The sequence below is a fragment of the Lissotriton helveticus genome, chromosome 5_1 (genome assembly GCF_964261635.1).
Source record: "Lissotriton helveticus chromosome 5_1, aLisHel1.1, whole genome shotgun sequence".
Classification (NCBI taxonomy): Eukaryota; Metazoa; Chordata; class Amphibia; order Caudata; family Salamandridae; genus Lissotriton; species Lissotriton helveticus.
In genome coordinates this window covers 1,687,367,933-1,687,393,870 of record NC_136065.1, presented here as the reverse complement: position 1 = coordinate 1,687,393,870, position 25,938 = coordinate 1,687,367,933, and the positions used below count along the sequence as shown (strand labels likewise).

Sequence of the window (25,938 nt, the reverse complement as noted above, 5' to 3'; positions counted from 1 at the left end):
TCTGACCATTGTGATGACTCCAAATCATTGCCCAACAAACAATCAACTGGGAGGTCTGAACTGACTACAACTTTCTTTTGTCCCTTCACTCCACCCCAGGAGAAAGCCACAATTGCCACACTATGACTAGTAGTGACATTGCTGGCATTGGTCACCAGGAAATCAGTACCTGGCATGATCTGTCCAGGGTCCACAAAGTTAGGTGTCACCATGGTGACACTGGCACAAGTGTCCCTACAGGCCTGAGCCATTTTGCCATTTATCAAAGGTGTCTGCCTGTATTTGCCCAAAGTATTGGGACTTATCTCAGGGGACATCTCCATATCCCCTGTACAGACAAGGACAGCCTGAGTGAGTGTGCCAACTAAGTTGTCAGACCCCTCAGTACCCAAGGTTAACCCAACTAATGCCTTGGGAGGTACACTACCACTACTGACTGTACTAGGGGGTGCAGTTGCCTTAGGGGCTGTAGTGGCAGGAGTTTGTCCTCCTCTTTTGGTGCACTCACTAAACCAGTGAGATTTACTTGTACAGTACTGGCACCACCTTTTTGACTGGCCTTCTTGAGTCTTCTTCTTCTGGGAAGCCTGACCCCCACCCTCTTTGGTTTGTTGGGGACCTGGTGAAGACTTCTGGTCATTTTGCTCATTCTTAACATTACCCTTCTGGTCTGCTTTCTTCTGACCACCCTGGTTCTGGTTCTGGTTCTGCTTGATCCTTGTCCTGACCCATTTGTCTGCCTTCTTTCCCAATTCTTGGGGAGAGGTCAGATCTGAATCAACAAGGTGCTGGTGCAGCAACTGGTTCTGACAATTGTTTAAAATTTGTTCTCTCATCATTAGATTATACAATCCTGTGTAATCTGTAACCTTGCTACCCAGCAACCAGCCCTCCAAAGCCTTAGTGGCACAATCCACAAAATCAGACCAGTCCTGAGACTGAGTTTTCTGGGTGTCTCTGAACAGCAACCTGTACTGCTCAGTGGTTAAACCAAACCCATCAACCAGTGTATTCTTCAGGACCTGGTAATTGTTAGCATCCTCCACTCTTGTAGTGAGGAGCTTATCTCTACCTTTACCATCAAAGGAGAGCCACAGTATAGCTGCCCACTGACTCTGGGGAATGCCCTGCACAGTGCAGGCCCTCTCCAGAGCAGCCATCCATTTCTGGATGTCATCCCCTTGCTTAAAGGGGGGCACTATTTTAGTCAGGTGTTTAGTATCTAAACCCTTCTCTCTATCTCTTGGGAGATTGCTGCCACCAGTGGGAGCTAGCCCACTCATCTGCTGCTCTCTTGCCAGGGCAAGCTTCTCTTTGGCCAGGGCAATTTCTTCCCTTTCAATCCTCAGTTCAGCTTGTCTCATCCTAGCTTCATGCTCTCTTCTCTGAGGGGAAGTAAATCTCCTCTGTGGAGGATTCCTTCTCCCCTGAGAAGAGGCATTAGAGTGCAGAGATCTATTGGAGTCCCTAGAAAGAGATCTATCTCTCCTAACTCCAAGGTTAGGCCCACTTCGGGTCAGTACTGGGGGTCCCCCAGATCCTAGCCCAAGTAAGTCTAAGTTGGCCCTGGTTAGCCTTCTGACTACCTCAAGACCTTTGTCTACCTCATCCCCAGAGAGTTCCTCTTGATCCTCCTCCTCAACTGCAGTAGCAATGTTGGGGAGATCTGGATCCCCAGAGGTTCCCTCTAAGGCTGGCATGTTCTCATGTAACTGAGAAAGCTTTCTGGCATCATATGTCTCTAAGAGACCTATCAGAAAGGGAATGGTGGGGTTAGACCCCTGCTTCAGTTTTCTGGAGACACAGATCTGTCTCATCTCCTGGAAACTGAGAGCTGCATATCTTGAAGTGACCTGTGGAGGGTCAACACTGACCAGGGGAGTCTCAGTAGAATCTCCCTGGGTAGACATGCTTTTCTAGTGAGGTGTAAGTGGTGCACTTACCTACACTATATGTTTGCCTACTGATCCCTTGCTAGAGTTGTAGCTTAGGGTGTGCTAGGCCCTAGGAGCTACAACAGCTGGTTCAGTAGAACTCAGAGTATTCTAAGCTAAGTTATATGTACCTTTAGTACTTATGTGATCTTTCACAAGATATTCTTAGGGCATGTGTGGTAAAACAACAGCAAGCTCAAATCCCAACCGCTGCTCACCAATGTGAGAAGTTGGCCTGATGTGCAGTGTTCACTATTCTAGTGATCACTATATATCAGTCCAAACAACCCTTATTGATGATTGGTTGTAAGTCAACCTTATAGACCAGCTATCCTAGTAGCATGGATACGAGCAGTCTAAGGCTAAGACTCTAGAGGGCGTGTTAAGCCAGCTGTTTTACCATCACATTACCCCTTGAACACCCAGTGAAAGGACACCACACAAGTGTTATGAAAATAAACAGTGTATTTATTAGAATCACAACAACCCTGTACTCTTTATGAGGACAGGGTGCTTGGCACACAACAAAACTCTTACGAAAATACTTAAGTTAGCACGTTATACACAAATGCCCGAGGGGCACGAAAAACCATATACTTAAAAAGTGGAATGCGAAATTACTAGCAGGTAAGTACAGTACTAATAGGCTTTGGAATCGCTAGGACTTGACTATAGGATCGTTAGATTACTTCTAGGAGACCTAGGGGACTCGGGTGCAGAGTGTGCACTCTCACGCGGGATGCGGGACAAAGTCTATGGGAGCTAGTAAAGGCAAAGTTAGTGTTCACGGGCGAACCCGACCTGGTGGGAAGAAAACGACAGTGGATCCTGACCCTAGGATAGTGAGGCTATGCTGGGACACCGAAGTGCCGAAGTTACCTAGCCCAGGGGCTGCAGCTGCGTAAAGGCAAAGTTAGTGTTCACGGGCGAACCCGACCTGGTGGGAAGAAAACGACAGTGGATCCTGACCCTAGGATAGTGAGGCTATGCTGGGACACCGAAGTGCCGAAGTTACCTAGCCCAGGGGCTGCAGCTGCATAGGTCTGAAAAGACGTCGGGGATCTCGTTGCCGGACCAGGAGCCTGGAAGAGGGAAGTTGCTGGCAGGCGACCAGTGAAGGAAAGTTCGTTGGATCCAAGCCTGGATCAAGGAAGAAGAAACCTGAAAGCAGAGGGGACCAAGTTCTTGAATCACTAGCCAGTGATTAAGTGGGCACCAGGATGGCACCGGGCGAAGTCACCGCAGTCAGGTGAGTGGGCGACGCTGGCTCTGCAGATCTCACGGACCAGGAGGCGTTGTCGGCGACCAGCTGTCCCACGATGGATGAAGCTGTCGGCGTCGAAGTTACCCAGGATTGGGCAACAAGCCTTGGCTAATTCAAGCCCACGCGGTGGACTCAAAATGGCGTCTTGAGTGGACCAGGAGGGTCCGGGGTGCTCCTCTTTTGGAAGGGAGCAAGGGCCAGCCTGGAGCAACCAGACCAGCAGCAGAAATGTCGTCGGGCGTCGTTCAGAAGGCCACAAGCCAGCGGGCTAGTAGCCAAACAACGCGGTGAGCAGCAAAAAGCAGAAGGGCCCCACGCAGATCGTGGAGATGCTGGGAGGCTGCACTTCGGTGCTGGAGCTGCTCAGGGTCGGGGCTTCTCGGACCCCAAAGCACTCACCAGGAAATTACTCGGCGGGCTTGCTGGAAAGAAGTCGTGCAGTCTTGAAGATGGCCGGTCCCTCGAGGTCTCGTCACACCCACGAATCTCAGCGTGACTGATGATGCAGGTAGAGGTCAGAGGTGCCAGGGAAGCCGGTTCTCGTCGAGCTGGGCAGTCTTGATCCGGAGGAGAGACTTGCAGCAGACCGCAGTGTTCTTAAGATGGTGCCTGCGGATGCAGGGTGACTACTCCTTAGTCACAAGGGAGAAATCTTAGGAAGAAGTCTTGAGTTCCTTTCGTGGAAAGTAGTTTCAGGATTCAAAGATGATCTGATTTGGAAGGGGGCCAGTTCCTACCTTTATCCTGTAAAAAGGGGCTGGCACGCGACTAAGTCCTGCCCTAGGGGTGGGACTAGGAGGGGGGTGGTTACACCCACTTCCTTGGCGGGCTTTTCCCCAGCACAGGGTCTGGAGTGACCCTGGAACTGGTTCCAGCCAGCCTATGCACAGTGAGCACCGGGGTGCCACGTGAAGTCACCTTCCTCTAAAGCCCTGCCTACCTACAATACACAAAACCCTGTCTGGGACGGTGCTGGCACCGCCCCTGGCAGGAAACCCTTTGTCCTTATCTCCTGCTCTGGGAGGACTCCCAGCAGCAGGAGGGCAGACTTGTGTCTCGGTGGCAGCATCCATTTTGTGGAGCTGAGGCTCTGTTTGACTTTAACCGGGGTTAGGGGTTACATACATGTCGTGTCCCTCTAGAAGGGTGGAATGCTAACCCCGTCGCCAGAATTGGCGAGGGGTTAGTATTCCAATTCGTATGACACCTTACTCGACATGTTTTGATAAAGCGATACCAGAGTTGGCATATAACCGCGAGGATTATAATGCACTTAAGAGTATATGGTATGCGATATCATGGAAACGGCTAAGGGATGGATCCCGAAAGCCGCAGACAGGCTCAGCTCATGCCAGAGCACCATCTCACACGATTTCAAGCACTCTGCCTTCAGGATTGTTAAGGCCTGCCATAGGAGTGACTGATAGGAGATCTGTGTGTCCATTTTTAGGGTTAGATATAGGTATACTATATCTAAAGCAAAGGGTGAGTACACCACCTTGCCCCAGCTGTCGTGCAGCCAGTTGTGTCAGTTTAGTTAGTCAGCCCAGGGGTGGCATAATACATGCTTCAGCCCCTGGGAGACTTCTGGGTACACCTCAGCCCTGGGTACAGGGACTTGGAGAGGGCCCAGTGCCAATTCAGTACCTGAGTACAATTTGGATAGAGAGAACAGCTAGGCTGTGGGTCTGATTAGCAGGCCCACAGCCAGGGAAAGTCGTAAACCAGTGCAGCAAAAAGCAAAAAATCTGGGTGATCATAGGATTGCAGACCCTACTCTCCTACACATGGGGTTTGTGCCTGGAGGTCGGCCTGGTTGCGCCTTACAGGTCTGAAGCCGGATGCTCAGCATCGCATCCTTAATCTCCCCTTTTCGGGTTCCGCTCTCTTCGGGGAACATGCGGACGAAGAAATGACCCGAATGAAGACGGAACTGGACACAGTGAAAGCGGTGGGTTTTGAGAAGAAAAAAGAATTCAAACGCCGCTTCAAGACCAACAGGGGGAGAGGGGCTCAACAGAGGGTTCAAACCCCTCAGTGGTCCCAAAATAAGAACCAGGGGAAATCCCAGTTTCGAGGCAAACCCGGCAGAGGTAGAGGAGGTCAGCAGCAATCCTCTAACACCACAAGAGGAGGAAAGGCCTGAGCAGTGGCTTCCTCTAGCGCCGTTCCCCACTCCAGTGGGAGGAAGTGCTTCACAACAACTGGCAGAGTGGGTCAGCATCACAAAGGATCAGTGGGTGCTGAATATACTGCGCAATGGATACAGGCTACGTTTCCATGCGCCTCCGAAGAGCATTCCTCCAAAGAGCTCTTGCCCTCACCAGCTAAGCTTGCTCCGAAGAGAGGTAAAAGTCCTACTGCAAAAAAGAGCGATCGAGAAGGTTCCTCTCGCTCAAAGAGGAAAGGGAGTTTACTCCAGATATTTTCTTGTTCCCAAAAAAGATCAGGAGGACAAGTTCAGACCAATACTCGATCTTCGACTTTTAAACAAAGTCATCGTCAGAGAAAAGTTCCTCATGTTAGCGCTTCACCAAATATGCCCACATCTTCAAGTCAAATCAAATCAAATCAAATCAAACTTTATTTCGATTGAATTTACAATCATAAAAGTTCATTATAAAAATGTGCAACAGTTAAAAAGACAATGTTGACTGGTATATACAGAAACATAAATTGAATCATTCTAAGAGTCATCTGTACAATGATATCCTGTGTGGCGAAAGAGTACGAGTTATACACACAATAAACAGAAAATGTAAGATGCAGAAACAGTAAATTGAGAGCGAATTTTCAGGCAAGCCTTTAAAAAACATGCTATAGATTTGGCAACATATGGGGTATCTAAAAACTGTAATGCCAAAAGAGCAGGTCTGCATCTTCTCAGCCCGAATTGTCGAAGTAGTGGGACCAACCAGCGTTTACGCGGGGTCTCATACAGGCTACAGAATGTTACGTGCAAAGTAGACTGAATGGAACAATCGTCACAGGGACATCTGCTTAATTCGCGGGACCAATCTAAGGGCTCAGGGAACGTGACAAGACGATAAAAACAGTCGAACCGAAATCTGGTTAGAACATATCTGTCATAGTTTGATAAATAAAAAGACAGATATGGTTGAATACCATAGGAGGATTGTGCCATCATTAAATGGATATTTGTTTGTTTGCCGGTTTCAGAACACAAGCGTAGTTCTCTTAAATGGGTGGCACATAGGTTCTTCAGAGTCTTTCTTGGTATGGCCGTTAGTGAGACAGGATTAGTGAAAAACGCTGGGCAATTCAAATCATTCAAAAAGTTAAAAACATACAAAAGCCAGGGAATCCTTTTCCAGTGAGCCAATGTCAGGCAATCGGTGATTAACAGCCGAGTAAGGAGGCATTGCTCCTTAGTCCAAATACGATGCCAGAGGAGGATCGGTTGGTATCTAATGGTGTCAGAAAGATAATCCCAACCAAGCTCAACATGGCTACCGTAGTTAGGGGCACTGCGAGGAAGAGCTAATACATATTTCAGAAAATCATTTTCTATTACTTGGAGTTCAGTAACAGGAGCATAGCCCCACACGCCCGCTCCATAGGTGGCCACACTCAGGCATTTAGCTTGATATATTTTCATTAATACAGCAGGAGCGGGTTTGCCCAATTTCCGTGAAAAAGAGGTCAGCGCCGTTGTAGTGCGCTGAAACTACAGTGTCTTACTGGAGGTGGCAGGTTTCCAGGACATACGGTCGTCGATAAGGATACCTAGGTATGGATATTTTCTAGCATTTTCTAGCCTAGTATTGTCAATGTAGAGAGGTTTGCATTTTTGAGCTTTCTTACCGATTTGCATAGCAAAGGTCTTGGATTTATTAACTTTTAAACCAAGAGAAAGCATATATTGACAATACTTATCCAGTTGGAGCTGGAGTTGAATTGGTGTTCTCGCTAGAATGACTGAATCGTCGGCATACAGTAATGCGGGAATTGGCCGAGTGTTTATGCAGGGAAGATCCTTATTGTCTGCCAGCATCGCTTGCTCCAATCCATTTGTATAAATATTAAATAGAAATGGAGCAAGGACACACCCCTGCCTAACGCCTTTTGTGATGTTGAAAGAATCCGATAGCTCACCTTTTATGCCGTACCTCACACATGCTTTGGCATCCGAATAGAGCTCACGAAGGAATTTCAGAAGTGGAGGATCGATGCCCAAATTTTTCAGAATCTCCCATAATTTAGTGTGAATTACGCAGTCAAAGGCGGAGCTTAAGTCCACATAGACCAGGTAAAGCTTGCCGCCTTTAGCCCAAGCATATTTGCCCATGAGTAGTGTCAAGTTAAGGGCCTGCTCAACAGTACCCAATCCCTCTTGGAACCCGAACTGTAGGTCTGTTAAGATCTTCTTCTCTATAGCCCAATCCTGGAGACGTTCCAAGATTAGTCTCCCAGCGACCTTACCCAGCGAGTCCAAGAGGGAGATGGGTCTGTAACAAGCCGGGTTGTCACGTTCTCCCTTTTTAAAAATGGGTAGGAGCACAGAAGAAGACCATGAATCAATAAGACCGATTTGTGAAGCTGCAGACATAACTTGCATGACAATTGGAGCCCATAAGTCTAGATTGCTCACAAAGATATCAAGAGGGACTCCGTCCGGGCCTGGAGCTTTCCCGGTCTTTGAGGAAGTCAGTGCAGCGGTCACCTCCACAAGGTCGAAGTGGAGGTCAATAGGATGAATATTATCCTTAGAGATGACTGCCTCCTCGGAACTGGTGGAGTCAAGTGTTGAAGGGGAGTCCCCAAAGATCTCTGAATAATGTGTTACCCATTTTTCAGCGGGAATAGCCACGTCTAGGTGGCGGACAGCTGTATCGTTCGCTAAGAAGGGGGACTTAACTATTCGCCAAAACGACGTAGGATCCTTGTTCCTTGCACTCTCATGCAATTGAGCCCAAAGGTTGTTTTTTAGTTCCTGTTTACGAGTTTTTTGGGCCAGCTTGTAATTCTTTCTTAATGATGCTATTAAGGCCAGGTCTCTATCTTGGCTATGTAATGCTCGTTTAAGTGCACTAAGGGCCTTGCGGCAATGGGAGTCAAACCACCCCCGGGAATCCTTATCATTTGTCTTGTGTTGGCGAGTCAGCTCCAGCCGAATAGCTTCTAGGATGTTAGCAAAGCTGGAAAGGATCAGCTGAGGAGAAGAGGACACTTCCAGGCAGTTTGATATTGAAGGAAGGGTTTTTTGGATAATGCTACTAGTAACCTCGGTAGGGTTAATTTTTGACCATTTTACTGTAAAACCATTAGTTCTACTCATCTCCAGAGAGTGCTGTGTTAAAAGACTGTCCTTGGGGTGGATAGAGGGAGCTGAGTTAAATATAATAGTGATGCTGTTAGAGTAATGATCACTAGAAGGATCAGTACCGATTGTAAAAAAATTTTAAACGGGTGTTGAAAGTTTGCGAAAAAAGAATATAATCAATAGTGGTAGTGAGACCTCTGCCGTGAAAGGTCGGCTTAAACTCAACGGCAGGACACACTAGTTCATTCGCAAATTCGAGGGCTAGTGAAAAAAGACAATTGTTAAAACCAATCCCAATACTAGAGTGAGAAAAGTGAGTGATGGGAAAATCATGCTCGTCTTGGAGCCCGCAAATACCTTTTTTATAGTCACTGCATAAATAAACATTGAAATCCCCACCCCACACAACATAACATTGCATATGTGAGTTCTTAGCCTTCTGATCTTGCAAGTATGAGGAGATTTCTATCAGAGACTTTACACAGTCAGTGGGTGAGGAGTTATACATATTAACAAAATAATAATTGGAGATTTTGTCTGGGGCGAGCTTAAGGATTTGGTAAGTTGGGGACACCGATGGTACTTCATTAATCGTAAATGAAACTTGGTTGGAAATATAGATAGCTAAGCCTCCCTTAGATCTTCCATGTGTAGACGGACTGGCAGCAGTATGTAAAGTTTTATAGCCCAGGATGAGGATTGGGTCAATAGCCCAGGTTTCCTGAAGGCAGACTAGTTTATGCCTATTAATCGCGTCTATCCAGGACTGAAGAAGTATCTTAGATCTAAGCCCCGCGACGTTCCAGTAGATTACTGGAAAATCCCAGGTTGTTGGTAAGGTAGGATTTGCGCCTTGTGAGTGAACAACGGGTGGTAAGCCGCCAGACTGAGTAGTTGGAAGAGAAGTAAAGGAAATGGGATTGGTATCAGAAGAGATAGGAGTGGTATGTTGGTGCCTTATATCTGTCTCCTCAGAACGGGTTGAATGAGCATGGCAGAGATATTGAGCCCGAGGGGTTGTTGGTTGAGAAAATAAATTTAACAGGGGGGTACAAGGCTTAATATGAGAGCCAGGCGAAGATATCGGAGTAAATCCTGACGACGGAGTTTTTCCGGTTATAAGTTTAGAATGTCTCTGGGTGTTAGTAGTAACTTTAGTGATTTTGGGGGGGACTGATGGTCAGTCGACCATATCTAAACAATCGTATCTGTTGGATAACAATGGACCACGCCAGTTGGAAAAATTGGAAAAATTCCCAGGCGCTGGGTTGCTGAATCCATAGCCTGGCCAATGACCACGGTCTCTATTCCTATCCCAGTTCCCCACTCTTGACCAGCTCCAAGGCGGGCCAGGATTATGTCGTAACACCGGGGGATAGAAATATGACAGGTTATGGGTAGCTATCCCTTCTGTGGAAGTGTGATCGCTCCAGGAGCAAATATGCTCAACTGTATTTGGGTCAGCAAAGTTCACTATGACGCAGTCGCCCTGAACAGTTTTAGGTACAGTACCCAGCCAGGGCACTCTGCGCACTGTAGTGACTCTGTTGTCCATAAAGTTAGGTAGAGGTCTATTATTGGACAACCAATATATAACTTTGTTTTTTAAAGACCAGACCGATTCGTTCTGGTTAGGGGGGAGTTCCGGAACACCTGTCATGATAACCACGAAGGGGGATGCCTCAGGCGGGAGATGTATAGGATGGCCCCTCCTCTTTCGGTTGCTCGGGAAGTTGTTAAATCCATCAGAGCTTTTAGGAAGGGTAGGGGCCGGGAACTGGGGGAGAGATGGAGGTTTTGATTGGGTAGACAACTGGGGCTTGGAGGTAATTAACGGTTGGGACACTGAAGGGTTAGGTGGATTGGATGGTACTTGTGACTTGGTGGTAATTGTAGGTGGCTGTTTCCGTATAAGTATCTGTGGAGCCTTTTGAGTGATGGTAGAGGAATTATAAGCAGTCGGACAGGGATTGGGTTTTTTCGTGGTGTCGATAGGGGGGTCTCTCAAGAGCTGGCTTAGGGTCTTTATTAGTGCCCTTGCTTGGGTTCAGAGCTAAGGACAATTGGATTAGTTGGGATTGGACCTGGTACAATGTCTTTTCTATAGGTTTTAAATAGGATTTAATTAGGTCTCCAATTTTACTAAGCAGTAGGTTGTCATTGCTACGGATGTTAGAGATTAAAATGTCGTTCTCGGTCATACATCTCTCGTCGTCACAGCTACGTGGGCAAGGGGAGCTAATATTTAGATTGTCTGCGGTAGGATTTATTACGGTTGCTGGTGGAGGAGGGGGTGATTGGTGGGGAGTCGGAACAAGATTTATAATTTGAGAAGGGGGATGAGAAGTAGACGGGGTTGTGAAATTAGATATAGGGAGGGGATTAGTAATATGGTGAGGCTTGCTAATGTTCCTCTTCTTTTTTTGGGGGATTGCACCCTCGCGTATGCCCCTATCAAAAGTTGGGGAAGGGGCAACAGCGGATTGGCTACCAAAAATATCAGGAGTTTTTTCTAGTGACTGGTGTGAATCGGAAAGATCTAAAGTTGCAGACAGATCCACAGTACGGGGGACTGTATGCAAATCTGCGTGCACTAACAATGGCTGGGGGAGCTCTACTGGACGCTGGGGTGTTTTGGCAATAGCCAGTAGGCCCAAGGAGGAGCGTCTGGCAATATACAGGTCCTGTGAGACTCTCCGTTCCAATAGAGTGATACCCTGTTCAATAGCCTCATTGGCTTTGGTTATAAATTGATCTATCGGACCAATAACCTCAGCAGCTGACTGGGCCTGTTTTTTCACAGTATTTCTAGTAGTTCTAGGAGACATGGTATACGGTAATATGTTATGAGGTAAAAGAACTATAAAAACTAGTTGCGAACTAAGTATAGGTTATTTAACAATGCATGCAGTATCAGTATGAATAAAGGGAAGAAACAAACGTTAATAGGGTGGGCCAGTCCAGTCCTGCCCAGTCTTGAACGGGCCCGCCCTTGGCCCGGGCTTCGCCCCGCGCTTCGACCCGCGCGCGTCCCGCGTTGCGGGTTGGCCTATAGACTTTATAGGGAACCTGCAGGGGGGCGTAGCCGCCGGGGGAAGAGGCACCAGCTGATAGGTGTAAAGGCTGCTGGTCCTCGCAGTCCCCCGGTGAAGGCAGCTGGTAGTTTAAAGATGAGGCGCACGCTGGGAGCGTGCAGGCAGACCGCCGAATGCGGTACAGCTCCCACCAGCGGCGCTTCCTCCCAGACGGACCTTAACTGGATTAGTGCACCCTCCGTGTGCAACGGAAATCCTCCTTCCGAAAATGACAAGGGCAAGTGAGCGGCACCCGCGGAGCGGGTGTCGCGAACAGTAAATAGCAAGTAGTAGGGGGCGCGGCCGCCGGGGGAAGAGGCACCAGCTGATAGGTGTAAAGGCTGCTGGTCCTCGCAGTCCCCCGGTGAAGGCAGCTGGTAGTTTAAAGATCAGGCGCACGCTGGGAGCGTGCAGGCAGACCGCCGAATGCGGTACAGCTCCCACCAGCGGCGCTACCTCCCAGACGGACCTTAACTGGAATAGTGCACCCTCCGTGTGCAACGGAAATCCTCCTTCCGAAAATGACAAGGGCAAGTGAGTCAGAGATTGGATGTGTTCGGTGGACCTGCAAGATGTGTACTTTCACATCCCAATTGCTCAACAACATCGCAAGTACTTGAGGTTTGTCGTAGGGAACAAACACTACCAGTACAAAGTGCTACCCTTCGGTCTCAAGTCCGCACCAAGAGTCTTCACCAAATGCATGGCAGTGGTGGCGGCTTTTCTTCACAAGAAGGGGCTCTTCATCTACCCATACCTGGATGACTGGCTCCTAAAAGGTCCTTCTCCGGTACAGGTAAAGCACGATCTACATCTGTGTCTGCACCAGTTGCGCAGGCTCGGCCTCAATGTGAACCTGGAGAAGTCAGTCCAGCGGCCTACACAGTCCATCCACTACCTAGGCTCCGTTCTGGACACAAAAGTGGGAAAAGCGTTTCCTTCGGAGGAGAGACTTTTTTCCATGAGTCAAAAATGTGGACTCCTGCTAGAGTCTCGGCTTCCAACAGTCCGACAAGTAGCATACCTGCTGGGTTCCATGGCGTCCTGCATTTTTCTCATCCCTAACGCCAGGCTGAGAATGCGTCCTCTACAGCAGGCTCTGGAGGATCAGTGGGACCAAGCGACAGGACGTTGGGAAGATCGTATCACGCTTTCCCAAGCGACGAAAGATGCCATCAAATGGACTCGGAGAAAGAATTTACTGGTGGGGGACTGTTTCACCAACCTCTTCCATCCCAGTCGATAGTGACGGATGCCTCTCTGCAAGGCTGGGGAACGCACATGGGTCCGCTTCAAATTAAAGGCCAGTGGTCTGCGCAGGAGCAGACATACCACATCAATATGCTGGAGCTCAGAGCGGTATACCTGGCTCTCAAAGCTTTCTTTCCAGCGATAGAGTCCAACTCAGTCCTAGTTCAGACGGACAATACGACCACCATGTTCTATCTGAACAAACAAGGAGGCACAAGGTCTCGCCCACTTTCTCGAGAGGCTCAGGCAATCTGGCATTGGCTCCTCTCTCGAGGCCTCACGGTAGTGGCAGTGCACCTTCCAGGCGAGTTGAACGTAAAAGCAGATGCACTCAGCAGGCACTTCGAAGATCAGCCAGACTGGGTGCTAAAAGACGAAGTAGTAGAAGAGCTTTTTCGTTGCTGGGGTCGTCCAACCATAGACTTGTTTGCAGACGTCGAAAACGCCAAATGCCACGCCTTCGCGTCCAGGTTCCACCGGCCAGGGACGCAGGGCAATGCTCTACTGATGGATTGGTCAGGGACATTCGCTTACGCGTTTCCTCCACTGGCTCTGATTCCGAGAGTAGTTTCCAAGCTCCGCAGGTCGAACATGGAAATGATCCTGATAGCTCCGGATTGGCCGCGGCAGTGGTGGTACCCGGACCTTCTACATCTATCTGTGTGTCCACACAGACGACTCCCTTGCAGGCCGGACCTGTTGAGCAAGATGAACGGGAGGATAATGCATCCCAACCTCCCATCACTGAACCTAACAGCATGGCTCCTGAGGTCCTGCAATATGGACATTTGAACTTGCCTCCTGAATGCATGAACATTTTAAAAGAGGCTAAGAGGCCTTCCACGAGAGCTTCCTATGCGTTCAAGTGGAAAAGGTTTTACTTATGGTGTGGGTATCATCACCTAGATCCGACTAAAGGGCAGGAGGACGTCATCTTGCCTACCTCCTTTCCCTGGCAACTGCTGGTTTAAAGTACGCTTCCATTAGAGTGCATTTGTCAGCCATAGTAGCATACAGAAAATCACCTGATCAGATTTCTTTCTTTCAAGTTCCAGTGGTTAAGGACTTCCTCCAGGGGTTGAAGAAAGTGTATCCCCCTGTGCGAAATCCTTCTCCTCCATGGGAATTGAACCTGATTCTATCCAGGTTAATGTCACCTCCTTTCGAGCCCATCCACAAGGCCTCTTAGCCACCTCTCTCTTGGAAGGCGGCCTTTTTGGTGGCGATTACCTCTGCGCGCAGAGTAAGCGAGATTCAAGCGCTCTGTGCGAAAGAACCATATACTGTTTTTCATCACAATAGAGTAGTCCTAAGGGCTCATCCATCTTTCTTGCCTAAAGTAATTTCTGATTTTCATATAAATCAGTCCATTTCCCTCCCTTCGTTTTTTCCAAATCCTACGACCCCAGCCGAGCGGTCGCTTCACTCCTTAGATCTTAAGAGAGTGCTAAAGTTCTATTTGGAAATGACCAAAGGGATTAGGAAAACGGATCAACTGTTCGTGAACTATGGTTCAATGCGAACAGGTTTTCCAGCGGCCAAGAGGTCCATCGCGAGATGGATTGTCTTGTGCATTAAATTGGCCTATCAGCTTGCAGGCAAGCCTTTGTTGGGGTCACCCAAAGCGCATTCCACTAGAGGGAAGGCCGCTACAGTAGCTTTCTTGCACGACATGCCAATGTCAGAGATATGCAAGGCTGCGACATGGAAATCAGTTCATACCTTTACAAGGCATTACTGCCTAGAATCTGATTCCAGGGCCGATACTCAAGTAGGACAAGCCTCTTTGAGGAATCTATTTGGGTAACCTACGGCCTGTACGAGCTTAGTGGTTACTAGGCTTAATATGGTTATTACTGTATTGTTACTCCTTTGCCCGCAGGGAGATGAGGTGAGGCTCGCTTATTCTATTCTAATGCTTATGACTATTGATGAGGATCCCCTGGAAGAGAAGGATTAGTTACTTACCTGTAATCCTAGTTCTCTTCCAGGGGTATCCTCATCAAAGTCATAAGCAACCCTCCCGCCTCCCCGGGCAAAGGAAATTCTTTAATAAGGAGATATTGTTAACCTATCTGTTACTGGGTTTATTTTCAGTCTCCGAAAAGAACAACTGACCTAACTGTCACCCCTGAGGCATGATGGGATACTGGGGGTCATGGGTGCCTTAAAGGCACGGTGTCAGTTTATTGCTATGCCGCTACAGGTTAGCTTTTCAGTCTTTTTAGACTGTGTGTTTGCAATGCAGCCTGGGAGCTTTCTATGCTTCCAGTGAGTTATGAGAATTTCTACTGCTTTCTGAGCATTAAAACAGTTTCTAAAACAAACTTTGTGTTGTTTCTCCTGTTTCTAATGCTTATTACTCATGTATGGTGGAAATTCTTTACAGCATATTTCAGCTCTGTTTTTATTTTGGCTGCTATTGCATGTTTTTATATATATATATGTATATATATATATATATATATATATATATGTGTATATATATATATATATATATATATGTGGGGCACATATAATATAGTGTTTCCGGGGTCCCGCACATGGCTGGGAATATTCTAATGCTTATGACTTTGATGAGGATACCCCTGGAAGAGAACTAGGATTACAGGTAAGTAACTAATCCTTCCACATTGCTCCAAGCTTTAGGATGCACTCCCCATCTGCAAACGACCGTTATAATAGGCTGCAACAAAGACCATCATTGCATGAGTTCAAATATTATGCCTTACGCGTTTCAGACATTCATTCTGTCCTTGGTCACAGGCTGAGTGGCAGCAAATAAATGGCAGAGACTAAGCATCACATCACCAGTTTCTTTTATTGCCCACAGATGGGGGGCTCACATGATCAAAAATTGCCTTCTGGGATATGTAGTCTGAATAGCACCGCATGGAGTTACAGCGGCCCGGCGGGCCCTATATGAGGAGCCTTGATATCGGCCTTTCTGCTGGGCGTTTACTGTTGTGCAACGGAGGCTTCAATACATGAGGAACCCACTAATGGCTATATTGTTTTTAGTAATTTTGAGATGACAGCGTGAGTCCTTATTACGAACTCTGGTGCTATTGAGACTACGTATACCAGAAGGCAATTTTTGATCATGTGAGCCCCCAGCTGTGGGCAATAAAAGAAACTGGTGATGTGATGCTTAGTCTCTGCCATTTATTTGCTGTCACTCAGCCTGTGACCAAGGACAGAATGAATGTCTGAAACGCGTAAGGCATACTATTTGAACTCATGCAATGATGGTCTTTGTTGCAGCCTATTATAACGGAGGTTTGCAGATGGGGAGTGCATCCTAAAGATTGGAGCAATGTGGAACTATATGTATATATATATATGTATGATTTACTTTGGGTAACATAGTGTTCTTTCGTACACTGTTTATGATAATTTTTTCTGTATGAAAAATTCATACCTATGTGAATCTATGAAAGGTACCCCAATACTGAAGAGGAAAATGCAATACTTATCTGTAAACTGTAGTTCTCCAGTATTGGTATCTTTCATTGGTTCACATGCGACCCACCCACCTCCCCATAGAGGCTTCCCATTTTCATATTGTATGTTTATACTACACTTGTGCTCGAAAATCCGAGAGCCTCTGTGGAGAGTGTTGTAGAGGGTGTGGTCGCCTGATTGGATGGAGTTTGGACCATATCTAAGTACGAGATATTAAAGTGAATATTTTCTCTCTATTAACATTAATGTGAAAGTAATGACTTATTGCTTTTTATGTACCGTGGGACTCCCACTTCGATGAATGGGAATGATTCAAGCATGTGAATCTATGAAAGATACCAATGCTGGAGAACCACAGTTTACAGGTAAGTACCTTATTTTCATTCTGCTGACAACTTTTTGGAAAAATAAGCTAACCGATTACTCTTCCTGTTTTGGGGATTTCTGAGGTCTGAAATACCTTGTATAGCATGGTAGGAAGCTTCTGTTTCAACAGATAAAGGCTGTTGCATATCAAGAGCACTAGGAAGACATTCTGTTAAGAAATAAAAAGCCTGATTAGCTTCATTAGATTACACGAAAACTGCTCCCGCACTTAGTAACGTAGTGATAGGTCTTATGGTTTCAGGGAAAGCAGCAATGGACTGATTTACTGGTGGGTGAGCTAGACGGACACAAGCTATGTGCAGGTGTCAATTGTGCACTGTGAAAGTGCGTTGCCTGTCCTATTCTGAAAGAACAATCACATCTTCTTAATGGTGTCATTAAATACACAACATTAGCATATTGGAACAATGAACTGAAGCCAGATGAGTCAAAACATCGTCGCAAAATCACATACCGGAAAGTTTGAAAGTGGCCCTGGTGACCCAGGGACCTTCGAGAAAGACATTAGGACACTTTGTGTAACTTATCATGAGCATACAAGTGGAAGATAGCTGCAGCATCCATCATTGAACAGTGCTAGAGATAGGGGCTGAATTCATATTGCTTTGACAGTATACATGCACCAAAATTCAGATTTTGCTGGTTTCCACTGAAAAGTAAGTATTTTGTTTGGTGAGGTTTTTAGCAGTTCAAATTAGTTTTACCTGAACCAAACGCTAAGCATGAGTAACTATCTATCGTCACCAGTAGAAGAATAGAAAGTGCTTGCATAAAGAATAAAATACAAAGTGTCTTATAAAAAACTGTAGCAACAATCACCGACAGGACATGAGTGACACTGGTGTAGTATCCGCTGCTAAAGGAGAAGTATCAGTTTTAAAGGCTCTTTAGACTATAGCACATCTAGCTATATTTTACTCCTTTTCTCCCAGTTTTATTTTGCAAAAACATTTGTGAATGTTTTTCTTACCACTGTCTTTTCTTTGGTGATTCTTCTAAATTGCAAGTGGCTAACAAACATTAGCTAATGCAGCCTTCAAATATCTGTTGAATTGGTTATATTCTTAAGAGCAAAAATGTTATTTCTGAAGAAAAGTATATATCTTTCTTCTGAAAAGTGCTCTGCGATTCTGTGCATGAGTGGGATAATTCAGTGCTTATGGTTTCATTGAAGATTCCCCTGAAGGAGTGCAAGAATTTCTGGTTTGCATTTTTGTCCTCACTCATCTTCCTCCACTTTCGAAAGTGTGATCTACAGTTTACAAACGATGTCTGCAGTAAACATTTTACTCTTGCAACCATTTTGCCAGCGAGCCACACAATGGTAGTATAGCCACCTCATGAGGGAGAGAGGACAGATCTTAATTTACTTCCCTTCTTGTCTTGTTTCAGCCTCAAGTCTCTGGTCCTGGACGCCATTCAAAGGGAGCCTGAGTAAGTCTAAATAGCCTGCACGACGTGATAAAAAAAAAAAAAAAAATCTTGAGGGGTGGGAAGGGGTTTGGGGGGCACCTCCTTTCCATAGATGTGAATATGTCAGGCAGTATGCACCACAACATTCTACGTGCAATGTGCTTATAAAATGCAATGTACAGGGGAATTCATTTCAGGGGCAATATCTGATAAGCACATTTGGTATTGCATAGTGTAAAATTTGGTGATCATCCTTATTGTTGATTAATCTCTGCCTGCTGGAATCCTGCAATGATCGCGTTTTCGAGAGGTAAGCTTCTCATTTGTAATGAAGAATGAATGATCTGTATTTCCGAATTATGCATGAATCTCCAATTTTCTTTCTGATTATAAAACATACTAAAAGCACTTTTGCAGAGCATTACCCTAATACTGCTCTAAAAGTAACAGAGCCACGTAAGTGGAGGAAAAAAACCGTTAGGCAGTATAAAAAGCCAACAATATAAAATGTGCACTGTTTTAATGAGCGATTAGGTTCCTTATTACAGCATTCCATGTACTAGCAATTATCACAGAAGCTGTTTTCTACCCCCCGCCCAATTGGGTAAGAAGGATTTTAGAACACTCCCTGGGTTTACTTAGATTTTGATTTCATTTGAAGCTTTGTGTCATCTGGCTCTAATTCTCTACCATATTTTTGTTACTCTTAAATGACATTTTTGAATGTATATTTCATTCGTCCTGGGGGACCACAGGCAAGATTTTGAGAGAATTCTTCAGAAGGGATTTCTGTTCTCCAACCAACTCATTAAAATTACAATACATTCATCACACATTACAGCTTCAGAATTCTTCCATAGCATATCCCTGTCAAGACCCTCTTTGCTACACATCATGCCTTGAGTCGTATAGCACAGCTAACACGGGTGAATCTCCCTTTGACCTGTGAACTTCTTTTTGTTAAAGATGCTGAGATTGAAGAGTGAAGCAGAGCTACTCAGCGCAGTGGGTCTAGAGCAAAGAAGAAAGTTCTTCACAGCCCAATACAAACAAGAATTATGTTGCAAATACAGAGGGTTCAGTCTCCTTATTGGCAGAATCACCCTCAACAGCAGCAACAGACCCATTATCAGCTTTTCTACCAATGTAGGTAAATCAGAGGTAGTAGTCTCCCAATTATAAACCTTTTGTGGAAAGGACAAAGGACAGACTTTATCTCTCTCTCTAGAGTCATAACCATGGTGCAAAAAGCAAAAGCTTCTGAGACTATTTGCTTTTCATCAGTTACCTACTCAAAGGGATGCTCACCTAAAGTTTCTGAAAGTACAAGGTATCTGGTCAGAGAGAGGTATTTGTATTTGAGAATACTAAAGCTCTTGTGATAGCCGAGAATAAGTTTATGAGAGACTTGGTTTCGCTTTTAGCCTCAACTCCATTAAAACCATTATTTGCCGATCTGGGTAGGAGGTCCATTTGTGACATTGTCCAGCTACGTCCTCTATTATTTTGGGTGCGCCTCAGGAGGACCCCGGAATTAGCTAATTATGCTCTGGTGTTTGACGAATTATTAAAACTAAATATCTCGGGTAAGATCAAGTGGCTAAACGATTTAAAGAAGCTTACAATTAGCGTGGGTTTAAGCGACGCTTGGGCTTCCCAATCTCCCCCACCGAAACAAATGGTAAAAAAACTCTATTGGGACTGGATAGAGGCTAAGGCTCAGCACAACCCAAACTGGGGCCAATTAACTGAATTTTTTATCCCACAAGCCTACCACAAAGTTAGAACCGCTTTTGGATTTTATTCAGATCCCCCAGGATAGGACTCTCTATCTGAAATTTAGACATGGCACTCTCCCTCTTAAAAATTTTGCGTCAGGTTGGGGTAGGAGGAGGGAAGAGGATAGGAAGTATCCGGGTTGTTCTTGCCCAGAAGAATCTTTAGGTCACTTTCTTTTTGCCTGTAAAGCGTATTTTCAGGCTAGGAACAAATGGTTAAAGCCAGTTTTTAAGAACCTTGGAGTAAGGGACTATAAAACAGCCCTACGAATTATGGTCTCCAATACCACATGTATGGTTACTGTTTGTGGGGTTGCAAAGTTTTTAGCATGTGCGTGGATTATCAGGTTAAGGTTGTTGCAACACACGTCCACAGTCAATATCCCCATATGACTTTTAAATGCATTTTTCCTACTCTGTTTTAATAATTTTTCCTGTAATGATGAAGTGTTTTGTTTTTTTTGTAACATATATGTATGTATTCTATGTTTGTACTTTTTATGATACATGTATCAAATAAAGTATAATGATGATGGTATTTGTATCAAATCAGCATTCTGAAGTTCAGTTGGTTCATTTATTCCTAAAGGCTTTACTTTCCTTCTCTGATGAAGGTCAAGTTTCTGATTCAGACTGAGAAGAGTACCAAGATCCACTACATCAACAAACAAGAGCTCATGAGGCCCAGGACCCCTCATTGGAGACGTAGATAATTTGGCACTGGCTTCTGTTGAAAAACTTATACATCCAAGCTATGGCATAGCAAGGTTGCTAAGGACGGTTATGCAAACTAGTAAAATGAATCCTTTTTATGCTCTAATCCCTCAACTGTCCATCATTCATTAGTCTCAACTAATTTATTCTCCAATTTGCTGCTATACACACAATCAGCCTACATAAAGCGATTACCTTAAAAAAAGTTGGAGGAGAGAACACACCATATATCTTAGCATTGGTTTTTTTTACAACATAAAATAATTGATATATGTAGCTTAATAAAAGGTTGAAGAATCAACATCATATTGCAGTAAAGTATTAAATAAAAAAATGTAAAGCATTAAATAAAAGTCAAAAGCACTCAAACCATTTTGATTGATGCTTCCCTCCGGGGATGGGTAGCATACATGGATTGAATTCAAATCATTGGAACATGGTCAGAGGAATAGAAGACATAGTCAATGAGCCTGTAAGAGTTCAGGGCAGTCCACCTCACTTTCAAATCCCCTTTTCCAGGGATCAAGACAGTCTCTTCTTTCGCAGAAGGAGAACACTTCAAGTAGCAGGAAATAGGAAGATCCAGGACTGTCTCTCAATATGCAGTTATTGTGGAATAATGGATCGCCAGGAATTTACACGCTGCCACCGTTGTTATTCCTTGTGTCCAAAATGCTGAAGTGGACTTGCTGGTCTTTGAAGACAATTATGAATATGTATAATTAAGCAACATGCTACTAGACAACTTTTGCAAATAATGTTTCTACAGATACAACAGTTCTCAAATTTAAAAAACGTTTGATTGACACTTGATTCATAATCAAACTTATGTACCAAAATGGCTACGCCATTCCTGGTTCACCGTTCCTCACTTATTACGGGAGTTTTCTATGCTGGCAGTGATTTCTTCAGGTGCTCAGATGCTGCAACCTGACCTGACATCTCTGAACTTGGTGGCTTATCTAGTGAATTAATCCAATATTGGCACTTCAGTCTACAGCAGGACTGCCTGGACATCTTTAAAGAGGTCAACCATACTTTAGGCAGATCTTCCTACGCGTTTAGTTGTTATATTTAGAAGAACATTATTAATCAAGGCCCTAGTGTACTTTTTATAGGCGCTAGGAAATGTAATATTTGTAGTGTGATTTATGCACCTTGATTTATGCTTATAGATGTGCTTTTATGCTTACTAGGTTTTACCTACTGTTTTATGTTTTCTACTGTGGTCTAGGTTTGATTTATTCCCTACTGCAGGTTATGTTACTAAGTTTAAGTCTATTTCCCAATGCAAGTAATGTTTAGGAGTTGTGGTCTACTAGATTTAGGCTTATGAGGTTGGTGCAGAATAGAGTTCTTGCCTCATGTGCTACTGTGCCTGTTCTTTGATGCAATTATGTACGCGAGGCGCTTGTATGCTCGATGGGGCTGCAGAACGGGAGTGCTCCCTGATTATTGCAGAATGACTCTGGAGACGCCACGCCAGACCTGCCACTCACCCCCTCTGAAGACATGCGGACACTGGCCCTGTCCTCCTGCCGCTTCACGGCATAGATTACACCCCCTATGCTTTGGGGATTTTGGGGACCGACTGAACTTAACACCAAGGTCTCAACCCCCCTGCCTGATTTCAAGTTGGCAGCCTCAGTCGGTTTCTCCACGATGCTCTTAAGCTCCCGGACAATAGAACTGGTCAGCGTCCTGAGCTTAACCACATCCCTCACCTGACCTTGATCCTGCTCTCCCTCCTGGACATGTACTCTGAACCTTCCCTCGACCGTAGAGACCCTGCTATTTGTCCGATGTCCGGTGGAGCTACCTGTTAGCTGAAGAGGATTTGGGTTGTGGCTTCCCCCTCGGCCGTCACCTACCCAGCTGGATTTTGGACAGACTTTCCTTTGTCTCTGTCGTTTCCCCCTCCTACCCTTTCATCCCACCCCCTTCCCCCTCTACGCTCCCTTCTTCTCGCCCTCTTCCCCTTTAATTGTTTTTCTGTTGAGATCTAGCCATTTGACCGATGCCTGGTAGACCTACCTGATAGCTGAAGGGGAGATGGACCGAGGATTCCCCCTCGGCCGTCACCTACCCAGCCGGACCTTGGACAAACTTTCCCTTCGTCTCTCCGCTGTATCTATACACTACCCCTTTCGCCCTCACCCCCTTTCCATTCCTCACCCCATTTTCCTTTTCTTCTATGCTCCTAAAAAGTTTGTTCTGGTATCTTTTGTAACTATTTTCCCCTTGTCTCTATGTCCTGTCTTCCTCCTACCCCTTTACCCTATCCCCTTACCCTTCCTGCTCCATTCACCTTGTTCCCCTATGTTCTTTAAATGCTTTTGTTGATACTTATGTAACTTTTAACTGATGTAATTTGCAACATTACTGTCCCTCATGTAAAGCACTCCGATTCCATCGGGTCTAGCCAGCGCTATATAATAACTCATTAATTAAATTTTCTCCCTTTGTCTACCTCCATAGCTCCTAGCTCCTATCCTCTCTCCCCTGAATCTCTCACCTTGCCTGCTAGTCTGCCTGCCCCCCTGTCCTATGTACCCTTTGACTAAGCACTCCTTCTCCCCGTGTTGGGAACAGATCCAATATTTATACTCTGGAGTCTCAGCGTACCCGCTGAGAGAGCCCACTGCGCCAAGGGAGCCACTTACAGCTGAGGTAGGGTATGGCACCCCTTGCCAAAGCACTCCCTCTCCCCTTTTTGGGAAAAGATCCAGTATGTAGGCCTTGGAGTCTCAGAGACCCCTCTGAGAGAGTCCACTGTGTAAAGGGAGCCTCCTGCAACAGAGATAGGGAAGTGATACCACTTTCCCTGGGATCACAGCTTACTGGACTTTGGACGTTGCTTTGACTCGTCTACCGGTTTGTGTCCCCATCGCCCTTCCCCTCCTCTTTCCTTGCGTTGTCCTTCACCCTCCCCTCCTCATTCCTGTCTTCATTACCTATCTACTTCCCCAGCTCCTTCCCCCCTCCCCTGAATCTTTCCCCTTGCTCGCTTTTCCCCTTGCTCGCTTTTCCCCTTTCGTATTTGTGCTTATTGTTTATCTTGACCTTACGGAGTCCGAGAGCACTGGGACCTGAGGCAGCGGTCCAGTTGCTCAAGGCTCCTTCCCATAAAACGTTAGGGAATCACTCTCTCTTCGTGGATTCCGGGTTGGTGGCAGCATCCCGGCGCCATTTGAAAGAGAGACAGCACACAGGGCATATCTTGAGAACTTTGCTCGTTATTTTAAACCTTGCTTTTAACTACTGATCCATGCTTATTTGCACTAATGTTATGCCTCACTGAGTAACTGTGACTAAAACGGTTTTCATTTTCTCAGATTCTCTTTCAGGCTGAAGGTTGTGAGAAGTTGGCCTGATGTGCATTGCTCACTATTCTAGTGATCACTATATATCAGTCCAAACAACCCTTATTGATGATTGGTTGTAAGTCAACCTTATAGACCAGCTATCCTAGTAGCATGGATACGAGCAGTCTAAGGCTAAGACTCTAGAGGGCGTGTTAAGCCAGCTGTTTTACCATCACATTACCCCTTGAACACCCAGTGAAAGGACACCACACAAGTGTTATGAAAATAAACAGTGTATTTATTAGAATCACAACAACCCTGTACTCTTTATGAGGACAGGGTGCTAAGCACACAACAAAACTCTTATGAAAATACTTAAGTTAGCACGTTATACACAAATGCCCGAGGGGCACGAAAAACCATATACTCTAAAAGTGGAATGCGAATTACTAGCAGGTAAGTAACGATTCTCAGAGGCTTTGGGATCGCTAGGACTGGACTACTGAACCTTTAGATTACTAGCAGGAGGCCTAGGGAACTCGGGTGCAGAGTGTGCACTCTCACGCGGGATGCGGGACAAAGTCTATGGAAGCTAGAATTCACAAAGTTAGTGTTCACGGGCGAACCCGACCTGGTAGGGAGAAAACGACAGTGGATCCTGACCCTTGGATAGTGAGGCTATGCTGGGGCACCGAAATGCCGAAGTTACCTAGCCCAGGGGCTGCAGCTGCATAGGTCTGAAAAGACGTCGGGAATCCTCGTGCCGGACCAGGAGCCTGGAAGAAGGAAGTTGCTGGCAGGCGACCAGTGAAGAAAAGTTCGATGGATCCAAGCCTGGATCAAGGAAGAAGAAAACCTGAAAGCAGAGGGGACCAAGTTCTTGAATCACTAGCCAGTGATTAAGTGGGCACCAGGATGGCACCGGGCGAAGTCACCGCAGTCAGGTGAGTGGGCGCTGCTGGGCTCTGCAGTCTCTCGGACCAGGAGGCGTTGTCGGCGACCAGGATGGAGGTGCGAGCTGTCCCACGAAGGTTCTTGCTGTCGACGTCGCTGGACCCAGGATTGGGCAACAAGTCTTGGCAAATGCAAGGCCCACGCGGTGGACCTAAAATGGCGTCTTAGCCGGACCAGGAGGGTCCAGGGTACTTCTCCGATGGAGGGAAGCAAGGGCCAGTCTGGAGCAACCAGACTAGCAGCAGTATTGTCGTCGGGCGTCGTTCGGAAGGCCACAAGCCAGCGGGCTAGTAGCCAAACAACGCGGTGAGCAGCAAAAAGCAGAAGGGCCCCACGCCGATCGTGGAGATGCTGGGGGGCTGCTCTTCGGTGCTGGAGCTGCTCAGGCTGGGGGCTTCTCAGACCCCAAAGCACTCACCAGGAAATTACTCGGTGGGCTTGCTGCGCAGAAGTCGTGCAGTCTTGGCGATGGCCGGTCCCTCGAGGTCTCGTCGCACCCACGGTTCTCAGCTGTGCTGTAGAGGTGGGTAGAGGTCAGAGGTGCCAGGGAAGCCGGATCTCGTCGAGCTGGGCAGTCGGATTCCGGAGGAAGGACGTGCAGCAGACCGCAGTGTTCTTAGATGGTGCCTGCGGATGCAGGGTGACTACTCCTTAGCCACAAGGGAGAATCTTGAAGAAGAAATCGTGAAGTCCTTTCGTGGAAAGTGGTATCTTGATTCCAAAGATGATCTGATTTGGAAGGGGGCCAGTCCCTACCTTTATCTGGAAAAAGGGGGCTGGCATGCGACTAAGTCCTGCCCTAGGGGTGGGACTAGGAGGGGGGTGGTTACACCCACTTCCTTGGCGGGCTTTTCCCCAGCACAGGGTCTGGAGTGTCCCTGGAACTGGTTCAAGCCAGCCTATGCACAGTGAGCACCGGGGTGCCACGTGCAGTCACCTTCCTCTGAAGCCCTGCCTACCTACAATACACAAAATCCTGTCTGGGACGGTGCTGGCACCGCCCCTGGCAGGAAACCCTTTGTCCTTATCTCCTGCTCTGGGAGGACTCCCAGCAGCAGGAGGGCAGACTTGTGTCTCGGTGGCAGCATCCATTTTGTGGATGCTAAGGCTCTGTC

General features: G+C 46.4%; 1 protein-coding gene across 2 annotated transcripts in view; it reads left to right on the top strand.

The window, feature by feature from the left end:
* IPO4 (importin 4) overlaps positions 1–25,938 on the top strand; it is a 2,629,293-nt gene that overhangs the window by 565,190 nt on the left and 2,038,165 nt on the right. For both annotated transcript variants that reach the window (XM_078644926.1, XM_078644927.1), the window contains exon 4: positions 18,052–18,093. In XM_078644926.1, coding sequence (XP_078501052.1) covers positions 18,052–18,093 — 42 coding nt within the window. The remainder of the gene's footprint in view (positions 1–18,051; positions 18,094–25,938) is intronic.